The sequence below is a fragment of the Mesoplodon densirostris genome, chromosome 1 (assembly GCF_025265405.1).
Source record: "Mesoplodon densirostris isolate mMesDen1 chromosome 1, mMesDen1 primary haplotype, whole genome shotgun sequence".
Lineage (NCBI taxonomy): Eukaryota > Metazoa > Chordata > Mammalia > Artiodactyla > Ziphiidae > Mesoplodon > Mesoplodon densirostris.
In genome coordinates, this window is record NC_082661.1 from 202,958,431 (window position 1) to 202,983,758 (window position 25,328).

The 25,328-nt window shown below is 37.4% G+C and overlaps 1 protein-coding gene across 1 annotated transcript in view; it reads left to right on the forward strand.

The window, feature by feature from the left end:
• TLL1 (tolloid like 1) overlaps positions 1-25,328 on the forward strand; it is a 276,217-nt gene that overhangs the window by 223,725 nt on the left and 27,164 nt on the right. Inside the window, exons 17-18 of the mRNA XM_060093650.1 lie at positions 3,436-3,561; positions 6,360-6,487. Coding sequence (XP_059949633.1) covers positions 3,436-3,561; positions 6,360-6,487 — 254 coding nt within the window. The remainder of the gene's footprint in view (positions 1-3,435; positions 3,562-6,359; positions 6,488-25,328) is intronic.

Genomic DNA, 25,328 nt, shown 5'->3' on the forward strand with positions numbered 1-25,328 from the left:
AGAGATCTGGTTCAACAATATAATACTGCTATTTTCCTGGAATGAATGAGGTTTGTTTTTAGATTAACAATAATTACTTTACTTTTATGATAGTAAAACCAAACTTAATTTTATGTGATGTTATATTTGAACACAAGTATACAAATCTGCATAAGTATACATGATACAGTTTACTTATTTTAAGTGATTAAGCAAAATTAACTGTATTCTATTCAGAGCAAAATTACTTTTCTTTAAATAGGTTAAACTTAAAGGAAATATTAGTAGGATTTTATGCATGTAAAAGCAGCAACATTTGGGAAACTGGACTTTTAATTTAATCACACTGTTCATTATTTGGGGATAATGTAACAAATAACTTCAGGCAGTGAGAGCTGCACGTAGACATTCCACCTTCTTTAGGCAACCTGGTAGTGGTGAAAAGACTCAATGATGACTTGAAGGATAACCTCATTAAATGGCAGTCCCCCTCACAGGTAACTTAATGGGAATGTGATCCTTTCCTGATGGACCCAATGACCTGCACAGTAGCAGAAATGCAGTAAAACCCAGATTTCTTGATTCCCAGTTTATTTCTGTCTGTAACAAATATAGGAGTCAGATAAAATGATCTGTCTGATATTTCTACAGCTGTATTCAAGTGATTTCAACTGACCTGCTCCTCATCTTATCTACCTTTCAGTGTTTATAGATATTTCTTTACATTGTTCCTCCTGTACACCATTTCTTTCATGGAATGGTCATAGATATTTTTAGAATAAATTCAACCTGATATTATTCTAACAAAACTTTAAATATTAGTGTGATTAATTTCAAATAAACACAAATAAAGCTCTCCTATGATTCTGAATCCTGTTGCAAGTTTCATGATTAATGATATTTAAATATTTGCATGTTTTAGAAAGAGCAAATTGTCGTTGCTCTCAGTAGTGCTTAGCAGAGCTCTTTTGAAGGTGATTATATTTTCAACAGTTTTGTGTTGAAACCTGTGTGTGTCTTGTATGCGTGCACACATGCATGGGGTGTATGTGTGTATGCACGAGTGTGTGATCTGTTTATTTTATATTTGAGCATTTATTGTAAGTATATCTGCTAATGTGCTTCTGTTCTGGTGTGTGGACCCTTTACTTTTTTTTTCCTACAGAAAAGGAAGCTTTCTGCAAAGAGAAAATTTTTATTTTTGAATCTTGCAAGAACTTGATACAGGTTGCCACTTCAGTCCCATCCAGTATGTATTATTCATAGACTGATGGCCTCTGATAGTCTCAAGGATACTCTGCAGGCCTCTGATGGGAAAATGCCACTTCCTTTTTCCATAATAATGGACCCTTCCTTCATCTAGCATGAAGGAATGGAAATCAGATATATCCATTCCAAAGAAGGAGGCTAATTTCCACCTGCAAAAATTAAATGTTTTGATTTCTACTCAATAAAATGTTTGTTTCTCTTACTAATAAAAAGTATTTTTTAAATTCCATGCCTATAGTATGAAAATGTTAGAAAATTTCAAATGAATCATTGATAGAATTCTCAATTATTGAATTTTTTATGCAGACTTTCTGAGAAATTTTTAAAACTCTGCATCCTCCTTCCTTCTCTCTTTCTTTGGATTTTCATTGTTCAAAATATTAGTAGTTTGTGTCCTAAGAGGAGAAAAGGAAAGAAAGTGAAAACAGAATTATATTTGCTAATAGTTTTTTTTTTCTCAAGTTTGATGACCTTTTATAATAAGTTCAGAATATATTTGTGGAACTCATCTTTTATGATATTAAGTTAAATAAATAGCTTTCTTTGTTTGCATGATATTAAAAAGTCTGGATAATTCCAAGTATTCCGATGTTTACTAAAATTTTGTCTTTTCATATTGACTATTTGGCATATGCCAGCACAATTTTATATGCTACTTTGCTCGGGATGATGACTTTTATCTGTTGCTTTTAATTTCTATTTTGATTTGTCCAATTTTGAATTTTAGCTAAGCTTTAGATTAACCTATACATATATTCTAGCAGTGTATTTGATAACTCAATTTTCACATGACATCACTTGTATTAAGCAATGTTTGTATTAAAAGTGTAATGGAAATGTTAAGGATAGGTAGAGAACACATAAATTGCAGATATATTGATCCTGATATATTCTTTAGAACTTTGGGACTGCCTGTATGTATTATGGAATATTCTGATATTGCCAATGCATGACTTGGCAATATAAGACATAGCATATATGTGCTATGTCGTGTTATCAGTCTACAAAATGGGAAAAATAGTTGCATTCATAAAAATTACTATCAGATCCTTAGATAAAAATGCCTTTCCTAAACCCATCTCCATAGGGGGAATATTGATTTGATTATAAAAGCAAAAATAACATTTGCTATTTGTATGCCACCATGAGCTCACAAATTCTCACTAGAAAAATCAGTTCACAGTGTAAATTTTGAATTCAGCCTGACCTTTGATGTGACTGTTGTGTGTCCTTTTTGCTCTCTGTGCTATGGGAGTGGGGAAGGTCTGAGTGATGTGTCATCATATGTATGTGTCAGGAGCAGAGGCCAGTATTTACTTTAAAGGACAAGCCAGTCATGGAATGACAGCTAAGCAACATAATATGCTGACTGATGCCGCTCACTGAATTGACTGCCTGCTAATATAGTTGGGATTTTTTCCCTGTAGTGAATTTGTTGGCTATTTCTTAAAGCTCATATTTCCTCTTCTAACCTTTACTTCTAGAACACTAAAAGCCCTTTTACAGAATTACTTATTAATAAACTGGTCTGCTAGAGGAGATTAGTTTAAAATATATAAATTGTTTCTTCTTTAGGATAGTCTAATGATGCCTTATTCTGTATTGAAATATTATAAAATGTTCAGATTTATTAATGCTAAGCATAACTACAAAGTTAATGAAAAAAATCAACTACAGTAATTATGCTAAGTGATTCTTTAAAAAACGATTACACACAAATCTTGTAAATGTGTTTAGCCTCTGCCTATACACCATGGTTAATACAGTGAAGGATTTCCCTCCACTTAAATGTCATTATTTGTATTTAATCAAACTACTCACAATTTTTAATTTATTTTAAAAATTCGCTATAAATGTTTAGCATTAGTTGGAAAAAGATTCTTTCATTTCCTTTGCCCTACTCAAAACTTCTCCAGCATAGGAATGAAAGAGGGCTACATGTTGTCACCCTAGTGCAAATGATCTTGGAAACAATTCATGGCACAAGGTTCCAAGCTAAACAAGGAGTGGGTAGAACTAAGATACTATAAATTTTTTGTTTGTTTGTTTGTTTGTTTTATGTTGGGAACATGGAAAACTGAGACTTAATTTACCCTTTGCCAGTGTTAACCTCAACTAAATGATTCTCCTTTGATATCCTTTGTTTTTAAAGCTACTTACTAATCTATGGGGTTATCTCTTTGCTAGACAAAGATGAGTGCTCTAAGGATAATGGCGGGTGCCAACATGAGTGTGTCAACACAATGGGAAGCTACATGTGTCAGTGCCGTAATGGATTTGTGCTGCATGAAAATAAACATGATTGCAAGGAAGGTATGAAAGAAGTGTTCTTTTTTTTGACAACATCTAGAATTTCATGCAGTTTGGGTAAAGCAGTCCTTCCAGGTAGAGTTAATCATATCAATTAGTGATAAATGTTAACTGTTCAAATGTCAAAAATAAAAATACATGCAGTGTTCAAAGATCCAAGTCATATTATTGGAAACCTTGTATTACCTAAAGGTACTGCACTTCATATATGGTTGGAATTAGAATAACTTTGTATAACAGACATAGAAGCTGCTGTGATGCCATCTGGCAGCCAGAAAGGCACTACATTATCCCTCAGTCTTCACAGAACAGACCCTATAACTATCTCCATATTTAAACTTAACTTCTGCTAAATGTTTTACATTTGGTTCAATTTCCCTCCCCAAAATATCTCATATATGTGCTACATGAGTGATGTCACTTTAAATACCAGGAGTATCAAATTCAAATGCCTACCAGAAGAAAGACATTTGAAAATACTGTGCCATTTAGAGTTTTAAGTCATGGTTTTCCCCCTCCCGAGCACAGACACACACAGAAGCATCCTAGTAACTCAATATTAGCTTACCAGTTTTTCGTCCCAAAGTCTTACCATATTGCAAGGTTTTATAAAGATAATTATCTTAATCTCCTGAGCCAATATGAGTTACATGGGAATAAGAAATAGTTATTCAGGCCTTATTTCTTCCCTTATGGGTCTGCTCCTGAATTTTCCATTTAACTTGGATTTATTGCTAAGGCAGGTTTCATAACTAGTCATTAGCACATGTAGAGTGGTGGGTGCCTGACTAGAACCACAGGTAGATAGCACTTCTTTGTATGCACATTCCAATAGTACAGAATACCCTGAATTGACCCTTGTTCCATTCAGTTCCATTCAAATATGGTCATATGTCACATTTTTTCCTCTTTATTTCACAGAGTTAATGACATTGCCCAGAATCATATGCAAGTAGCATTTTTTTCTCTTTTTACTTGCATGTATGAGCATAAACCAATGAGACTGTGATATGTGTAACTTGGTAAAGTATTCTGTTAAATCAATAGGCTGGGGAATAGGCCCAGTTATTTTGAAATATGGAAGGTAATTCAGAAAAAAAAAGAGACAGCTTTTCAGAGTATGCATGTCGCCTGTGACTCACAGGTAGCAAATAAATTTAGATATCCAAAGTCTCTCTTCATTACAGTAAGTATTTTCAAGAAGGGACTTCTTTTTAAATGGAACTGTATCCAGGCACCCCTAATAAATTTCATCTTTACTGTTAGTAAAGGGGCTGGATTTTCTTTCACCACTGCTATAGTACAGGTGCCTTATACAGGTTAGCAGTGAGCCTCTTGGCTTTGTCTTATAAACTAAACTATTTGCCAGATCTGGGAGATTCCACACTTCATATGGCCAAGGCAAGGACAGGGATAATGGAATTTAGGAAACCTTGTCAAGACAGGATCCAGACTTTAAGACTACTGTCTTGCTGCATGACCCTACATTCTTTGAAAGGAGCTGAATTTCACCCTTTTTTGTGTGTGTTCCTTGGTTAAGAATCCAAATCTCCCTATGGAAACCCGGCACAGTTAAAGCAAAGGTCTAGTCGGAGACCATGTGCCAACAGCACAGTAATGTCAGTCATTTTATCCTTACTGTGCAGCCCTGTAGTGCAACAAGTGTTTTTTCCATATAATAAAGTATTTCCCCAGAGATTTCTTGGAAAATTTCACAGAATTTATTGTATTTTAGAATGGGTTACACAATACATAACAAATAATTTCCAGCCTAAGCCAGGATATGCAGGGTGACACTTCATAAATTATACAGAGAGAATACAGTCTGAGCATATTATATGTTTTGGAAGTTTGAAATAAAGAATATTGGATGGTCCCCTCCAAGATGAAGTTGTTTAAATTGTAAGACCTAAAAGAAATTTCATGTTAATTGAATGACATTTTAAAAAATTAACTCAGAAGCTAGTAGTTGTTTACATATTTTTCCTCTTAGTGCTTCATTTCACTGTGGTGAAATGACAGATAATTTACTTTAGCAGCTAAAATTATGGTTTAAGTATTCAAGTGTATACTTTAACAAAGAGAGAGAGAAAATGTAAAGACATGTTTCATAAAGTGGCTTAGTGATACTAGTTAGCTATAAATGATGTTTCTGTTAATAGGGAAAAAAATAACTGAAAACGACATAATCATTTCTGTTGTGGCATAGCATTAAATATTTTGCACATACCAAGAGTTGATATCTTTGTTTTTTTGTCTGTTTTTGTTTTGTTTTTGTGGTATGCGGGCCTTTCACTGTTGTGGCCTCTCCCGTTGCGGAGCACAGGCTCCGGATGCGCAGGCTCAGCGGCCATGGCTCACAGGCCCAGCCGCTCCGCGGCATGTGGGATCTTCCCAGACCGGGGCACGAACCCGTGTCCCCTGCATCGGCAGGTGGACTCTCAACCACTGCGCCACCAGGGAAGCCCAAGAGTTGATATCTTTGATTGTCAATAATGTTACTGTGTTAAAATCTAAACTTACAGATCCAGCAGTTAAAAATAGTTCATTTTCTTGTAGACATTTATCTAATTCATTGTAAACACAATTTCATGTGAACCCAAAAACAAACATTTTCTGATTATGATAATGATTATGCAACAGGTTTACCAAAGCAGATGAATATGATACTGAAGACTAGAGTGATGATTATTTATTGAGGAAAGTCTTTCATCAGGATAGTGTGTAAACAGGCTACTTCCTTGCTGGTCCAATCCTGGGCTAGATTTCCACACTAATTGATTTTATCACTATTGGCACAGCTGAGTGTGAACAGAAGATTCACAGTCCAAGTGGCTTCATCACTAGTCCCAACTGGCCAGACAAGTACCCAAGCAGGAAAGAATGCACATGGGAAATCAGTGCAACTCCTGGTCATCGAATCAAATTAGTAAGTGAGCACATTGTTCTTTTTTCTGTTAAGCTGCCTGCCCATGTCTTGCACAGCTAGTGCATGGAAATAAAATAAATAAAATGAATGTTTATTTAATTGAATTGAATTAGTAGGCAGATGGGAAAGACTTTCTTTCTTATGTTTTCCCACTAACACTAAATAAATTCCTGATTTCCTAGATCAAGGTGATAGTAATGGTAGCCATGTAGTTCTTGTACAGTCTTCTTATCCTAGATGGGATGCTTTAAAAGGCATTACCAAAATTACTACAAAACAGTATGTTCTACTTCCTAATATTTTATTGAAATAATGTTTCCAAATGGAGATATAAATGAAGGAACAAAAATATCAGAAATTCAGCAAGAAAGCAATAAGTATTCACTTCAATGTAACATAGTAAATTCTATCGGTTGTGTTAATTCTATATGACTCATATACAAAGCATATGTATTTTTATAATAAAACTAATTTTGTCTTATGGTTTACAGAATATTATTTTTGCATAACGTAGTTGCCCTCTTTAGATGAGTACCATTATTGTTAGACTTCTTCCAAATTCAAATATGAATGTAATATATGTCCTCTCTCCTGTATTCTATGAATCTTGCATTCTGTCCTGGTCATCTGACAGTACATCTTAAATTTCATTATAGGCTACAGAATACTTGAAGAGTATAATTTAAAGAAATAGAATCATAGGAATATAGAAATTTTAACAATTTTCTGAAATATGCTGTTGTCAAAAGCAGGAAGGAATGCCAACTAGCAAAGTTCAGGACAGTCTAACAAGAACCATAATAAATGACAAGAAATTGTCTTGAGAATGAGGCTACCAGTCCACTGTAGCTTACTGGACCAGTCCAGTTAATTTTGAATGTCTGTTTCAACCCTTTCCTTCAGTGGGTGTTTTTGGCCAATAAAGACATCTTATTCATATGCAACATAATAATAATGTTATTAGAGACTGTCACTGAGATATTCATATTCCTATTATGGAGTTCCTTCCAATCAACGTATTTGTAAGATATCAGTAAATGACTTTTTGAACAGAGATATCAATTCATTTCAGCCACTCTTTGGAAGGATGCTAGGTGCTAAGATAACAGCACTGTAGGATTTGATTGCTTTCCAGTCCTGTTGAAGACCCTGACTGAGATGATCACTCTCTGAAGCTTATGAGCTGAGATGAAAAGGCTGCATTCTTTTCAGCAGTGCAATAGCTAAGGCAGTTGGGAAAATGGATTTTCCTGAAGACTTTTTTTGTGTGTGTGTACATCCAAGTTTCATCTGGTATCATATTCCTTCTCCCTGAAGAATTTTTTTTTATATTGTGTGTAGAGTATGTCTGTGCAGAGTATGTCTTTTATACCCAAAGATATTTTCATTGGATATAAAATTCTAAGATAGCAATTTTGTTTTCCCAGCTGCATTTTAAATACCTGACTCCACTGTTATCTGTCCTTCATGGTTTTTAATGTCTGTAGTAAATCTTAATTTTATTCCTATGGAAATAATGATTCTTTTCTCTGATGGCTTCCTTCAGCATTTTTTTTTTTTTTTTGGCTGTACGCGGGCCTCTTACTGTTGTGACCTCTCCCGTTGCAAAGCACAGGCTCCAGATGCGCAGGCTCAGTGGTCATGGCTTACGGGCCCAGCCGCTCCGCGGCATGTGGGATCTTCCCGGACTGGGACACAAACCCGTGTCCCCTGTATCGGCAGGCAGACTCTCAACCACTGTGCCACTGGCGAAGCCCTGCCTTCAACATTTTTTTATCAGCACTTTGAATATAATGTATCTGGGAGTGTGTGTATGTGTGTGTGTGTGTGTCCATCTGTCTATCTGTTTAGTAATTTATCCTTCTGAGAAGTCTTTGAATTTCTTGCATCTATGTTGTGATGTCTGCCATGAATTTTTGACAACTCTTGACCATTATTTCTTGACAAAATCCTCCTGCATTATTGTCTCTCTTCTTCTGGGATTCAAATTACACATATGTGAGATTGTTTCATATTATCCCATAACTCTTGAAATCTGTTTTTTTTTTTTGCCACTCTTTTTGTTTTTAAGCTTGGGTTATTTCTATGGACTGATCTTCAAGTTCAATGATTGTCTATTCAGCTGTCTTGAGTCTACTTATGAATTTGACAGAGGTATTCTTTATCTCCCTTATCATGTTTTTTTTATTTCTTGAATTTCCATTTGATTTTTTAGTAGAGTTCACGTGTATTCGTCTGCTTAGGTGACCATAACAAAATACCACAAACTGAGTGGCTAAAACAACAAAAGTGTATTTTCTCACAGATCTGGAGGCTAGATGTTCAAGATCAAGGAGCTGTGGGGACTGGTGTCTGGTGAGGCCTCTTTTCCTGACTTGTAGATGGCTGCTTTATCACTGTGTCCTCACTTGGCCTTTCCTCTGTGTGTACATATGGAGAGAGAGAGACAGAGAGAGAGAGAGAGTGCGTGCTCTGGTGTCTCTTCATCTTCTTATAAGGACAGTAGCCCTGTGGGATCTGGCCTCACCTTTATGACCTCATTTAACCTTGATTACCTCCCTAAAGGACTTGTCTCCTAATGCAATCACATTGGGTTTAGGGTTTCAATGCATGAGCTTGGCCAGGATGCACAATTCAATTCATAACACCATCTCTGCTGAAATATCTCATTTAATAGATTAAACATAGGGGTCATATTTGAGTCTGCTCTGTTGATTATTTTCTCTCTTACCACTGTGCTTTTATTCTTGCCTTTTTGTGTGCCATGTAATTTTTTTTTTTTTTTTTTTTGTGGTACATGGGCCTCTCACTGTTGTGGCCTCTCCCATTGCGGAGCACAGGCTCCAGACACGCAGGCTCAGTGGTCATGGCTCACGGGCCCAGCTGCTCTGCAGCATGTGGGATCTTCCCAGACCGGAGCATGAACCCGCATCCCCTGCATCGGCAAGCAGACTCTCAACCACTGTGTCACCAGGGAAGCCACTGTCATGTAATTTTTGACTAAACATCAGACATTTTGTGTTTAACAGTAGAGACTTTATGTCTGGAAATGGTTACGTCTCTTCTGTTAGGCTGTTAGTGAATGTGTGTATATGGGAAGGGATGTTGTTGAGTGAATATAGTCAGTAATTAGCTGAATTTGGGTTGTCTTCTTCCTATGATTACCTTCAGTGAACCATTGGCTTTTAATTTCTTTCCCTTAGATTGAAGGCTGGAATTTCAGATGCATTTTCTCAATGTTTCTCCTTTACCTTTAGCTTCTGCTTTCATCTCTACCACAAATTGTATCCCTCTTCAAACTTTTTTCCCTCAACCAGTGATAGACTGCAGTTACACACTGCTTGGTGCTTGGTAGTCTGGTGGTGAGGACAAGGGGTTCTCTACCTTAGACAGGATCTGTTTCTAGGTCTTAGAAATAGCCTTTCTCAGTGGTCCTGCCTCTTCTCTTCCTGGCAGCCAAACTCCATCTATCTCTTGTTGGTCTTCCATGGGAGAGTTTCTTTTCCCTCTCCCAGTTGTAGCAGGTCTCTGATATTATTGGTGTAGGCTCCTGAGTCCGAGACTTCCCCAGGGTTGGAAGTGTTATTTGTCTGTTTGTTTGTTTAAGCTTTCCTGTGGCTACAGTGGGTCTGCATGTTTGCCCTGGTGGTGACAGGTTTTCTGCTCCTCCCCCAGAGGCTTTTTTTCTTTTCCAGTGAAGGGTTGCAATAGGACTTCATGCTTTTCTCCCAGCAGTGACCATTTCCCCCTCCATGCCTGCAACACCAAGAAAGGTACTTGCCTAACTCCTACTCTTCCCACAGTCTTTCTCATGAGCAGGAGATTGAAGTCCATGGAGAAGAGCCTGCAAGTGGATGCAAACTCCTCTGTCTATAGCTCCTAGTGTGCTATACTTTACTCCACAGCTGACCTTTTCAATACATTACAATTGTAGCTGAATGCATCTAACCTAGTAATATGGCACCCAGCATCTCTTCTAACTGTAGTCTGTCACTGTTGACATGCTCGTGTCTCATCTCTCCTTGGCAGGGGCTGAAAGTCAGTGGATTTGATACTACTTGGTTGACTAGTGACTTTGGCTCTTTGATATCTTCAGCAAAATTGTGATTTTTTTTTACTTTACATAGGTTTTCTTGCTAGGGTGGAAGGAACACTAGTCCCAGCTTTCTATATCCAAGGGGAAATAGAACTCCTAATATACCTTAACTTGAAAAAATGTCAATAATTTATTTTTTCTCAATTATATACCTTTCAGCTTATTGAGCATCCCTTTCAACTCTAGGACAGTCTGCTTCTTTACAAATTACAGGCAAATATTCCACTTGAAGATCAGGAGAGTCTGTTCAACAATGGTCATACATGCTAGTATCCTAAGAAGATAATTTTTAGAAGGAAAGGAGCTTTAATGCAACTATTGATCTTTGCTTTAAGTATTTGACTTTGTGATCTTTGTAGAAGTAGTTACAGTCTAAGCCAGAATATTAACATGCATCAGAATTAACCTGGAAGACTTGTTAAAACACATTTTTGCCACTCTAAGGTTTCTGAATCAGGGTGTAATATCGATTCCACTCTCTCTTATTTCATTAATCATGTTTATATAAAGCCTAACTCACAATATCACTCTAACAATCAGGATCAGTAGAAAGTGTGTTGTAACAGATTAGCTACCAACTTCAAGTGATATTTTAGTTCTATACTTTTTAACTCTTACCATTTTGACATTATTGTTACTTATGTTTACTATTTTTGTCTCCCTGCTTGTAATACAACTGTTAATGAATCTTATCTACTTTAAAACTGAAACCACTATCTGTTATGGATCTCAGCCAATGGACATTTGGCCAGCACTGTTTGTAATATTCAAACCATTCAATTACCTATCTTTATGTTTTGACATTTATTATACAAGAAATTTGATCAAGAAGATATATTGTTTAAAATAAATGCATTTTGTTTGGTTTCTTTAGGATCCTTAATTTTCATGGAGGAACTTGAAATCAAACTAAATTTGGAAAATAGATTCCAAGGAAACGTGGAAAATTCTGAAATCTATTAATCCTGTTAGGTCAAGAGCTGCTGATAGATACTCAGTTCCAAGCTAGTTTCTTTATAGGCCAAGGCAAAAAAGAAAAGACTTGGTGGTCCTGTGTGTGCCATGGAGCTTTCTTTACAACTCATATTTACTCCTCTTACCTTAGGCTGTGTGGAAAAATAAGAAAACATTTCTAAATATTTTGCCTATTCATGCAGAAGCAAAGAAAAAGAAATTGCTCCTGAAGACAATTCTATGACATATTTTTTTAAAACACCTTGTTTATGAATTTTGAGAGTCTTGTTATTCTTTCTAACCCAGATATTCCTTTAACTTAACATAGAGTTGTATTGAGTGACGTGCAAGTAGTGGCTTATGGGTATAAGCAAGCCTCTTTCACTGCATCTGAGATAACCATTATTTTAGTTAATTTGGTTTATTTGTAAGACTACAAATTAATATTATTTAGGTTATTTAGATAATCTTGCCATTATGGAATATAAGAGGAATTACAATAAAATTCAGTGCCCTTTGTGAGATACAAGCATTCTTGTGCATAGTATTTATTTACCATAGTGTGCTTATCTATATCTAGTGTACAATAATTATGTGTAAGGACTGAACTATCAGTAGTGGTAGTTTATTACTGATTTATGGAAATTTAAGACTTCTGGCATTAATATGCAGTTATTACCTTTTATGCACTGTTCTAGTTATCTACTGCTTCATAATAAGCTACCCCAAAACTTCATGACTTAAAACAAGAAGTATTTTATAATATCCCATGGTTTTGTGGGGAAGAGGTCATGATTTGAGTAATGCTTTGCTGGCAATTCTTCAGTTGCCCATGACGTTGACTGAGGTCAGTAAGTGATATTCACCTGGGGCATGGCCTGGTTGGGAGGGTCAAGTTGGCTTTAATTTTATGTCTGTCACCTTGGTAGGGAGGGCTAGAAGGCTGACTTAGCTGGGACAACCAGAACACCTACACATGACCATTCTAGCATGGTGGTCTCGGGGGAACCATACCCTTCACATGGAAGTTCTGGATCCCCAAAAAGAGTGTTCCAAGAAGCCCAGGGGAATACCTAAGTAGCTCCTGAACATTACCTCTATGCATTCTATGGTAAAGCAAGTCAAAAGAGCTAACCAGTATTGAAGGGGAAGAATATTAGACTTCATGACTCAATGGGAGAAGTAGCAAAGAATGTGTAGCCATCTTTAAGCCCACACATGCTTTTAAGTGTATGAGACGGTATATATTTGGGAAAGTAAAGATGACACAAATGAGTTACTGCCTATACTCTCCTGAGTAGTTTTCTCTAGGCAAAGTCCAGAATGTGCAGTCAGAATACTGTTAGGTTGTAATATACAACCTAGTATACAAACAGGAAATATTTAAAGGTATTTTTTTCTAATTCAATACGAAATTCTATCCAATAATATAAAATAGCAATTTGAATACAATAATAACATAATGTCTATATGTAATGAACATACTCATTAATTTTTGTCTTTAAGTTATGAATTCCCTATTATAAAGCAAAATATGAAAATCAAGTAGAATTTTGTGTATGAGTCAATATAGCGGTTCTTGAGGATTTTTTCTATTCTTGTATATACCTTCCCTTATGTTTATAAGACCCTGGAATATTATCTTCATATAAATGCAGTAAGCTAGGGAGCTGGGATCCAGAGACCCTGGGAGAGTCATTTTTTTTTTTTTTTAGTTTCTGCTTTATAACAAAGTGAATCAGTTATACATATACATCTGTTCCCATATCCCTTCCCTCTTGCGTATCCCTCCCTCCCACCTTCTCTATCCCACCCCTGCAGGCGGTCACAAAGCACCAAGCTGATTTCCCTGTGCTATGCGGCTGCTTCCCACTAGCTATCTGCCTTAATTTGGTAGTGTATATATGTCCATGCCTCTCTCTCGCTTTGTCACAGCTTACCCTTCGCCCTCCCCATATACTCAAGTAGGTCTGTGTCTTTATTCCTGTTTTGACCCTAGGTTCTTCATGAAATTTTTTTTCTTAAATTCCATATATATGTGTTAGCATACAGTATTTGTCTTTCTCTTTCTGACTTACTTCACTCTGTATGACACACTCTAGGTCTATCCACCTCATTACAAATAGCTCAATTTCGTTTCTCTTTATGGCTGAGTAATATTCCATTGTATATATGCTCCATATCTTCTTTATCCATTCATCCGATGATGGACACTTAGGTTGTTTCCATCTCCGGGCTATTGTGAATAGAGCTGCAATGAACATTTTGGTACATGTCTCTTTTTGAATTACGGTTTTCTCAGGGTATATGCCTAGTAGTGGGATTGCTGGGTCATATGGTAGTTCTATTTTTAGTTTTTTAAGGTACCTTCATACTGTTCTCCATAGTGGATGTACCAATTCACATTCCCACCAGCAGTGCAACAGTGTTCCCTTTTCTCCACACCCTCTCCAGCATTTATTGTTTCTAGATTTTTTGATGATGGCCATTCTGACTGGTGTGAGATGATATCTCACTGTAGTTTTGATTTGAATTTCGCTAATGATTAATGATGTTGAGCATTCTTTCATCTGTTTGTTGGCAGTCTGTATATCTTCTTTGGAGAAATGTCTATTTAGGTCTTCTGCCCATTTTGGGGTTGGGTTTTTGTTTTTTTGCTATTGAGCTGCATGAGCTGCTTATAAATTTTGGAGATTAATCCTTTGTCAGTTGCTTCATTTGCAAATAATTTCTCCCATTCTGAGGGTTGTCTTTTGGTCTTGTTTATGGTTTCCTTTGCTGTGCAAAAGCTTTGAAGTTTCATTAGGTCCCATTTGTTTATCTTTGTTTTTATTTCCATTTCTCTAGGAGGTGGGTCCAAAAGGATCTTGCTGTGATTTATGTCATAGAGTGTTCTGCCTATGTTTTCCTCTAAGAGTTTGATAGTGTCTGGCCTTACATTTCGGTCTTTAATCCATTTTGAGCTTATTTTTGTGTATGGTGTTAGGGAATGATCTAATCTCATACTTTTACATGTCCCTGTCCAGTTTTCCCAGCATCACTTATTGAAGAGGCTGTCCTTTCTCCACTGTACATTCCTGTCTCCTTTATCAAAGATAAGTTGACCCTATGTGTGTGGGTTTATCTCTGGGCTTTCTATCCTGTTCTATTGATCTATCTTTCTGTTTTTGTGCCAGTACCACACTGTCTTGATTACTGTAGCTTTATAGTATAGTCTGAAGTCAGGGAGCCTGATTCCTCCAGCTCCATTATTTGTTCTCAAGATTGCTTTGGCTATTCTGTGTCTTTTATTTTTCCAAACAAATTTTGAAATTGTTTGTTCTAGTTCTGTGAAAAATGCCAGTGGTCATTGGATAAGGATTGCATTGAATCTGTAGATTGCTTTGGGTAGTAGAGTCATTTTCACAATATTGATTCTTCCAATCCAGGAACATGGTATATCTCTCCATCTATTTGTATCATCTTTAATTTCTTTCATCAGTGTCTTATAATTTTATGCTTACTGGTCTTTTGTCTCCTTAGGTAGGTTTATTCCTAGATACTTTATTCTTTTTGGTGCAGTGGTAAATGGGAGTGTTTCCTTGATTTCACTTTCAGATTTATCATCATTAGTGTATAGGAACGCCAGAGATTTCTGTGCATTAATTTTGTATCCTGCTACTTTACCAAATTCATTGATTAGCTCTAGTAGTTTTCTGGTAGCATCTTTAGGATTCTCTATGTATAGTATCATGTCATCTGCAAACAGTGACAGCTTTACTTCTTCTTTTCCAATTTGAATTCCTATTTTTTCCTTTTCTTCTTTCATTGTTGTGGCTAAAACTTCCAAAAATATGTTGAATAAGAGTGGTGAGAGTGGGCAGCCTTGTCTTGTTCCTGATCTTAGTAGAAATGCTTTCAGTTTTTCACCATTGAGGATGATGCTGGCTGTGGGTTTGTCATATATGGGCTTTATTATGTTGAGGAAAGTTCCCTCTATGACTGCTTTCTGCAGGGTTTTTATCAGAAATGGGTGTTGAATTTTGTCGAAAGTTTTTTCTGCATCTATTGAGATGATCATATGGTTTTTCTCCTTCAATTTGTTAATATGATGTATCACATTGATTGATTTGCATATATTGAAGAATCCTTGCATTCCTGGAATAAACCCCACATGATCATGCTGTATGATCCTTTTAATGTTCTGCTGGATTCTGTTTGCTAGTATTTTGTTGAGGATTTTTGCATCTAAGTTCATCAGTGATATTGGCCTGTAGTTTTCTTTCTTTGTGACATCCTTGCCTGGTTTTGGTATCAAGGTGATGGTGGCCTTGTAGAATGAGTTTGGGAGTGCTCCTCCCTCTGCAATATTTTGGAAGAGTTTGAGAAGGATAGGTGTTATCTCTTCTCTAAATATTTGATAGAATCCACCTTTGAAGCCATCTGGTCCTAGGCTTATCTTTGTTGAAAGATTTTTAATCACAGTTTCAATTCCAGTGCTTGTGATTGTCTATTCATATTTTCTATTTCTTCCTGATTCAGTCTTGGCATATTGTGCATTTCTAAGAATTTGTCCATTTCTTCCAGGTTGTCCATTTTATTGGCATGGAGTTGCTTGTAGTAATCTCTCATGATCTTTTTGTATTTCTGCAGTGTCAGTTGTTACTTCTCCTTTTTCATTTCTAATTCTATGGATTTGAGTCTTCTCCCTTCTTTTCTTGATGAGTCTGGCTAATAGTTTATCAACTTTGTTTATCTTTGCAAAGAACCAGCTTTTAGTTTTCTTGATCTTTGTTATTGTTTCCTTCATTTCTTTTTCATTTATTTCTGATCTGATCTTTATGATTTCTTTCCTTCTGCTAACTTTGGGGAATTTTTGTTCGTCTTTCTCTAATTACTTTAGGTGCAAGTTTAGGTTGTTTCTTCGAGATGTTTCCTGTTTCTTATGGTGGGATTGTATTGCTATAAACTTCCCCCTTAGAACTGCTTTTGCTGCATCCCATAGGTTTTGGGTCATCGTATCTCCATTGTCTTTTGTTTCTAGGTATTTTTTTATTTCCTCTTTGATTTCTTCAGTGATCACTTCGTTATTAAGTAGTGTATTGTTTAGCCTCCATGTGTTTGTATTTTTTATAGATCTTTTCCTGTAATTGATATCTAGTCTCATAGCATTGTGGTTGGAAAAGATACTTGGTACTATTTCAATTTACTTAAATTTACCAAAGCTTGGAGAATGTTCCATGAGCACTTGAGAAAAATGTGTATTCTGTTGTTTTTGGATGGAATGTCCTATAAATATCAGTTAAGTCCATCTTGTTTTATGTATCATTTAAAGCTTGTGTTTCCTTATGTATTTTCATTTTGGATGATCTGTCCATTGGTGAAAGTGGGGTGTTGAAATCCCCTACTATTAGTGTGTTACTGTCGATTTCCCCTTTTATGGCTGTTAGTATTTTCCTTATGTATTGAGGTGCTCCTATGTTGGGTGCATAAATATTTACAATTGTTATATCTTCTTCTTGGATCGATCCCTTGATCATTATGTAGTGTCCTTCTTTGTCTCTTCTAGTAGTCTTTATTTTAAAGTCTATTTTGTCTGATATGAGAATTGTTACTCCAGCTTTCTTTTGATTTCCATTTGCATGTAATATCTTTTTCCATCCCCTTACTTTCAATCTGTATGTGTGTCTAGGTCTGAAGTGGGTCTCTTGTAGACAGCATATATATGAGTCTTGTTTTTGTATCCATTCAGCCAATCTGTGTCTTTTGGTGGGAGCATTTAGTCCATTTACATTTAAGGTAATTATCAATTTGTATGTTCCTATTCCCATTTTCTTAATTGTTTTGGGTTCGTTATTGTATGTCTTTTCCTTCTGTTGCGTTTCTTGCCTAGAGAAGTTCCTTTAGCATTTGTTGTAAAGCTGGTTTCGTGGTGCTGAACTCTCTCAGCTTTTGCTTGTCTGTAAATGTTTTAATTTCTCCCTCAAATCTGAATGAGATCCTTCATGGGTAGAGTAATCTTGGTTGCAGGTTTTTCTCCTTCATCACTTTAAATATGTCCTGCCATTCCCTTCTGGCTTGTAGAGTTTCTGCTGAGAGATCAGCTGTTATCCTGATGGGGATTCCCTTGTGTGTTATTTGTTGTTTTTCCCTTGCTGCTTTTAATATGATTTCTTTGTGTTTAATTTTTGACAGTTTGATTAATATGTTTCTTGGTGTATTTCTCCTTGGATTTATTCTGTATGGGACTCTCTGTGCCTCCTGGACTTGATTAACTATTTCCTTTCCCATATTAGGGAAGTTTTCAACTCTAATCTCTTCAAATATTTTCTCAGTCCCTTTCTTTTTCTCTTCTTCTTCTGGAACCACTATAATTTGAATGTTAGTGTGTTTAATGTTGTCCCAGAGGTCTCTGAGACTGTCCTCAGTTCTTTTCATTCTTTTTTCTTTATTTTGCTCTGCAGCAGTTATTTCCACTATTTTATCTTCCATGTCACTTATCCGTTCTTCTGCCTCAGTTATTCTGCTATTGATCCCATCTAGAGTATTTTTTATTTCATTTACTGTGTTTCTAATCATTGCTTGATTCATCTTTAGTTCTTCTAGGTCCTTGTTAACTGTTTCTAGCATTTTGTTTATTCTATTTCCAAGATTTTGGATCATCTTTACTATCATTATTCTAAATTCTTTTTCAGGTAGACTGCCTGTCTCCTCTTCATTTGTTAGGTCTGGTGGGTTTTTATCTTGCTCTTTCACCTGCTGTGTGTTTTTCTGTCTTCTCATTTTGCTTATCTTACTGTGTTTGGGGTCTCCTTTTTGCAGGCTGCAGGTTCGTAGTTCCTGTTGTCTTTGGTGTCTGTCCCCAGTGGGTAAGGTTGTTTCAGTGGGTTGTGTAGGCTTCTTGTTGGAGGGGACTGTTGCTTGTGTTCTGGTGGATGAGGCTCGATCTTTTCTTTTTGGTGGACAGTTCCACGTCTGGTGGTGTGTTTTGGGTTTTCTGTGGCCTAATTATATTTTTAGGCAGCCTCTCTGCTAATGGGTGGTGTTGTGTTCCTGTCTTGCTAGTTGCTTGGCATAGGTTGACCAGCACTGTAGCTTGCTTGTCGTTGAGTGAAGCTGGGTGCTGGTGTTGAGATGAATATCTCTGGGAGATTTTCGCCATTTGATGTTATGTGGAGCTGGGAGTTCTCTTGTGGACCAGTGTCCTAAAGTTGGCTCTCCCACCTCAGAAGCACATCACTGACTCCTGGCTGCAGCACCAAGAGCCTTTCATCCACCCGGCTCAGAATAAAAGAGAGAAAAATTAGAAAGAAAAAATTAGTAGAAATAGAAAGAAAGAAAGAGAGAGAGAGAGAAAGAAAGAAGGAAGGAAAGAAGGAAGGAAGGGAGGGAGGGAGCGAGGAAGGAGGGAAAGTAGGAAAAAGAGAAAGAGAGAAGATGAAGTAAATAGAATAAAGTATGGTAAAATACAATAGCATTAAAATAAAAAAATAATTATTAAAAAAATTTTAATTAAAAAAAAAAACGGACGGATAGAACCCTGGGACAAATGGTGGAAGCAAAGCTATACAGACAAAATCTCACACAGGAACATACGCATGCACATTCACAAAAAGAGAAAAAGGGGATAAAATCGTAAATCTTGCTCTCAAATTCCACCTCTGAAATTTGGGATAATTCATTGTAAAAAGAGTTAAAGTGGAAAATGTCATAAATCTTGTTCTCAAAGTCCACCTCCTCAATTTGGGATGATTTGTTGTCTATTCATGTATTCCACAGATGCAGGGTACATCAAGATGATTGTGGAGCTTTAATCCGCTGCTCCTGAGACTGCTGGGAGAGACCTCCCTTTCTCTTTATACTCACAGCTCCCAGGTCTCAGCTTTGTATTTGGCCCCGCCTCTGCGTGTAGGTCGCCGGAGGGCATCTGTTCTTCACTCAGACAGGACGGGTTTAAAGGAGCATCTGATTTGGGGACTCTGGCTCACTCAGGCTGGGGGGAGGGAGGGGTATGGAGTGCGGGGCAAGCCTGCAGCGGCAGAGGCCGGCGTGACGTTTCACCAGCATGAGGCACGCCCTTGCGTTCTCCTGGGGAAGTTGTCCCTGTATCCTGGGACCCTGGCAGTGGCGGGCTGCATAGTCTCCCCAGAGAGGGGGCATGGACAGTGACCTGTTTTTGCACACAGGCTTCTTGGTGGCGGCAGTAGCAGCCCCGGCGTCCCACGCCCGTCTCTGGGGTCCACACTTTTAGCCACAGCTCGCGCCCATCTCTGGAGCTCCTTTAAGCAGTGCTCTTAATCCCCTCTCCTCGCGCTCCAGGAAACAAAGAGGGAAGAAAAAGTCTCTTGCCTCTTCGGCAGCTCCAGACTTTTTTCCGAACTCCCTCCAGGCTAGCCGTGGTGCACTAACCCCTTCAGGCTGTGTTCATGCCACCAACCCCAGTCCTCTCCCTGTGCTCCGACCGAAACCCAAAACCTGAGCCTCAGCTCCCAGCCCCGTCCACCCCGGAGGCCGAGCAGACAATCCTCTTGGGCTGCTGAGTGCCGGTCGGCACTGATCCTCTGTGCGGGAATCTCTCTGTTTTGCCCTCCGCACTCCTGTTGCTGTGCTCTCCTCAGTGGCTCTGAAGCTTTCCCCCTCCACCACCCACAGTCCCCGCCCACAAAGGGGCTTCTAGTGTGTGGAAACCTTTCCTCCTTCATGGCTCCCTCCCACTGGTGCAGGTCCCGTCTCTATTCTTTTGTCTCTGTTTATTCTTTGTTTCTTTTGCCCTACCCAGTTACGTGGGGAGTTTCTTGCCTTTTGGGAAGTCTGAGGTCTTCTGCCAGTGTTCAGTAGGAGTTGTTCCACGTGTAGATGAATTTCTGGTGTATCTGTTGGGAGGAAGGTGATCTCCATGTCTTACTCTTCCACCATCTTCCCCCAGGTGTCTGGGAGTGTCATTTTTAAAAATTCTAAAATAGTCACTCTCTTATATGAAATTCTACAAATAAAAATATGAATGTTCTTAAGTCTTCCATTTCTTGAAAATGCTCTCCAAATTGTAAAATGTAGCTTGGGCACATTTGTATCTCTTAAAACTCTACTTAGGCTAAGACTGTGTGTATAGTTCCCAATGGTTTCAAAGTGGTATCTTGTATATTACCTGAAGTTGATGTCATAAATGACACTTATAGGTAAGGAAGCAGTCCCAGGCAGTTTAGATGACTTGGAAAGTTTATAAAGGTAGTAGGAATCTAACTATCTTCAAGCCCAAGCATTCTGTCTCTACAGAAAAGTCTTATTTTTCCTTATAGCATCCTGCATCAGAGAAGAAAGAGATCCATAATTGCTGTGTATACTTATGCAATAATTTAAATGGAAAATAATCATATGTCCTAATATGATTAGGAACATTTGTTAGGAAAACATCCTAACAAAATTACAATGATTAAATAAATGATTAAACAAATATACAGCAGAGACTTGTGTCTAGATCCTAGCACTTCTACTTACTAGTTGTGTTATCTTGAGAAGATACTTATCATTTTACAACAATGATTTCTTCATCTGGAAATTGAAGCTGCTGTTTATGAATTTTGTGTGTATACAAAATGAACTTGTATACAACGTATTTGGCACAGTGTTTTATTAAGTGCCAATAAATGCTGCTGTATGATATCATAATAATAATCATAATTATGATAATAATCTAATTTTTTTAATTTTTATTGAAAATTCAACCATGATCAAGTTTTTGTGTAGCCTTATGAATTTGAAATGCAATCCTTAGTGATCCACCGATTGTTTAGTAGCATATTGTTTATCCTCCATGTGTTTGTGTTTTTTGTAGTTTTTTTCTTATAATTCATTTCTAGTCTCAAAGTGTTGTGATCTGAAAACATGCTTGACATGATTTCAGTTTTCTCAAATTTACTGAGACTTGTTTTGTAGGCTAGCATGTGACCTATCCTGGAGAATGTTCCATGTGCACTTGAAAAGAATGTGTTCTGTGGCTTTCAGATGGAGTGTTCTCTACATATATATTAAGTCCATCTGCTCTAATGGGTCATTTAAGGCCAGCGTTGCCAGATTCATTTTCTGTCTGGATGATCTGTCCATTGATGTAAGTGAGGTGTTAAAGTCCCCTACTATTATTGGGTTACTGTCAATTTCTCCCTTTATGTCTGTTCATATTTGATTTATATATTCAATATTTAGGTGCTCCTATGCTGGGTGCATATATATTCACAATTGTTATATCTTTTTCTTTGACTGATCCCTTCATCATTATGTAGTGTCTTTGTCTCTTGTAACAGTCTTTATCTTAAAGTCTATTTTGTCTGCTATATGTATTGTTACTCTGGCTTTCTTTTGTTTGTTTGTTTGTTTTTGCAGTACACGGGCCTCTCACTGTTGTGGCCTCTCCTGTTGCAGAACACAGGCTCTGGAGGCACAGGCTCAGCAGCCATGGCTCACGGGCCCAGCTGCTCCACGGCATGTGGGATCTTCCCGGACCGGCGCATGAACCCATGTCCCTTGCATCAGCAGGCGGACTCTCAACCACTGCGCCACCAGGGAAGCCCAGTCCATCTTTCTTTTGATTTCCACTTGCATGGAATACTTTTTTCCATCCCCTCACTTTCAGTCTATATGTGCCTTTTTGTTGTTGTTGTTTTGTTTTTGGTCATGCCACATGGCTCTCAGGAACTTAATTCTTCAACCCAGGCCCCCTTCACTGGAAGCACAGAGTCCTAGCCACTGAACCACCAGGGAATTCCCAGTATATGTGTGTCTTTAGATCTGAAGTGTGTCTCCTGTAAGCAGCAAATATATGGGTCCTATTTTGATATCCATTCAGTGACTCTGTGTCTTTTGGCTGGAGCAATTAGTCCATTTACATTTAAGGTAATTATTGATATACATGTTTTGTTGCCACTTTGTTAATGGTTTCGGGGTTGTTTTTGTAGGTCTTTTTTCTTCTTCTTTTTTCCCTTCTCTTGTTATTTGATGACTGTGTTTAGTATTATGTCTTTAGAGAACTTTTCCTTTTTTGTGTGCATATCTATTATAGATTTTTGGTTTGCAGTTAACCACATTTTTTATAGCAGTCTATGTATATATGTGATTGTTTTAATTTGCTGATCTCTTAATTTCAAATGCATTTTAAAATCCATGCATTTGTACTCTCCTCCCATCATGATTACTGTTTTGGGTATCATATTTTACATCTAATTCTTTTGTGTATCCCTTAACTGCTTACTCTGAATACAGATGATTTTACTAGTTTTGTCTTTTAAACTCCTAACTAGCTTGTATGTGTATGATTTCCTAACTTTGCTGTATGTTTGCCTTTACTGGTGAACTTTTTCATTTTGTAATTTTCTTGTTGCTAATTGTGACCTTTTCTTTTTTGCCTAGACAGGTGCCTTTAACATTTATTGTAAAGCTGGTTTGGTGGTGCTGAATTCTTTTAGCTTGTGCTTGTCTGTAAAGTTTCTGATTTCTCCATCAAATCTGAACAAGAACCTTGCTGGGTAGAGTATTCTTGGGTGGAAATTTTTCTCTTTCATCACTTTAAATATATTGTGCCACACCCTTCTGGTCTGCAGAGTTTCTGCTGAAAAAATCAGCTGATAGTCTTATGGGAGTTCTCTTGTATGTTATTTGTTGCTTTTCCCTTGCAACTTTTAATATTCTCTCTTTATCTTTTTGTCATTTTTTAACAGCTTTATTGGAGTATAATTGCTTTACAATGGTGTGTTAGTTTCTGCTTTATAGCAAAGTGAATCAGTTATACATATACATATGTTCCCATATCTCTTCCCTCTTGCGTCTCCCTCACTCCCACCCTCCCTATCTCACCCCTCTAGGTGGTCACAAACCACCAAGCTGATCACCATGTGCTATGTGGCTGCTTCCCACTGGCTATCTATTTTACGTTTGGTAGTGTATATATGTCCATGCCACTCTCTCACTTTCTCATGGCTTACCCTTCCCCCTCCCCATATCCTCAAGTCCATTCTCTAGTAGGTCTGTGTCTTTATTCCCGTTTTACCCCTAGGTTCTTCATGACTTTTTTTTTTCTTAGATTCCATATATATGTGTTAGCATACAGTATTTGTCTTTCTCTTTCTGACTTAATTCACTCTGTATGACAGACTCTAGGTCCATCCACCTCATTACAAATAGCTCAATTTCGTTGCTTTTTATGGCTGAGTAATATACTACAACCCAATCCAAAAATGGGCAGAAGACTTAAATAGACATTTCTCCAAAGAAGACATACAGACTGCCAACGAACACATGAAAGAATGCTCAACATCATTAATCATTAGAGAAATGCATATCAAAACTAAAAGGAGATATCATCTCACACCAGTCAGAATGGCCATCATCAAAAAAATCTGGAAACAATAAATGCTGGAGAGGGTGTGGAGAAAAAGGAACACTCTTGCACTGCTAATGGGAGTGTGAGTTGGTACAGCCACTATGGAGAACAGTACGGAGGTTCCTTAAAATACTACAAATAGAACTACAATATACCCAGCAATCCCACTACTGGGCATATACCCTGAGAAAACCATAATTCAAAAAGAGTCATGTACCACAATGTTCATACCAGCTCTATTTACAATAGCCAGGAGATGTAAACAACCTAAGTGTCCATGACACTTTTTAAATTATGGTTTTCTCAGGGCATATGCCCAGTAGTGGGATTGCTGGGTCGTATGGTAGTTCTACTTTTAGTTTCTTAAGAATGTCCATACTGTTCTCCATAGTGGCTGTATCAATGTACATTCCCACCAGCAGTGCAAGAGTGTTCCCTTTTCCCCACACCCTCTCCAGCATTTATTGTTTCTAGATATTTTCATGATGGCCATTCTGACCAGTGTGAGATGATATCTCATTGTAGTTTTGATTTGCATTTCTCTAATGATTAATGATATTGAGCATTCTTTCATGTGTCTGTTGGCAATCTGTCTATCTTCTTTGGGGAAACGTCTATTTAGGTCTTCTGCCCATTTTTGGGTTGGGTTGTTTGTTATTTTGTTATTGAGCTTCATGAGCTGCTTGTAAAACTTGGAGATTAATCTTTGTCAGTTGCTTCATTTGCAAATATTTTCTCCAATTCTGAGGGTTGCCTTTTGGTCCTCTTTATGGTTTCCTTTGCTGTGCAAAAGCTTTTAAGTTTCATTAGGTCCCATTTGTTTATTTTTGTTTTTATTTCCATTTCTCTAGGAGATGGGTCAAAAAGGATCTTGCTGTGATTTATGTCATAGAGTGTTCTGCCTATGTTTTCCTCTAAGAATTTGATAATTTCTGGCCTTAAATTTAGGTCTTTTATCCATTTTGAGTTTATTTTTGTGTATGGTGTTAGGCAGTGTTCTAATTTCATACTTTTACATGTAGCTATCCAGTTTTCCCAGCACCACTTACTGAAGAGGCTGTCTTTTCTCCACTGTATTTTCTTGCCTCCTTTATCAAAGATAAGGTGACCATAAGTGTGTGGGTTTATCTCTGGGCTTTCTATCCTGTTCCATTGATCTATATTTCTGTTTTTGTCCCAGTACTATACTGTCTTCATTACTGTAGCTTTGTAGTATAGTCTGAAGTCAGGGAGCCTGATTCCTCCAGCTCCCATTTTGGTCCTCAAAATTGCTTTGACTATTCGGGGTCTTTTGTGTTTCCATACAAATTGTGAAATTTTTTTGTACTGGTTCTGTGAAAAATGCCAGTGGTAATTTCATAGGGATTGCATTGAATCTGTAGATTGCTTTGGGTAGTAGAGTCATTTTCACAATGTTGATTCTTCCAATCCAAGAACATGGT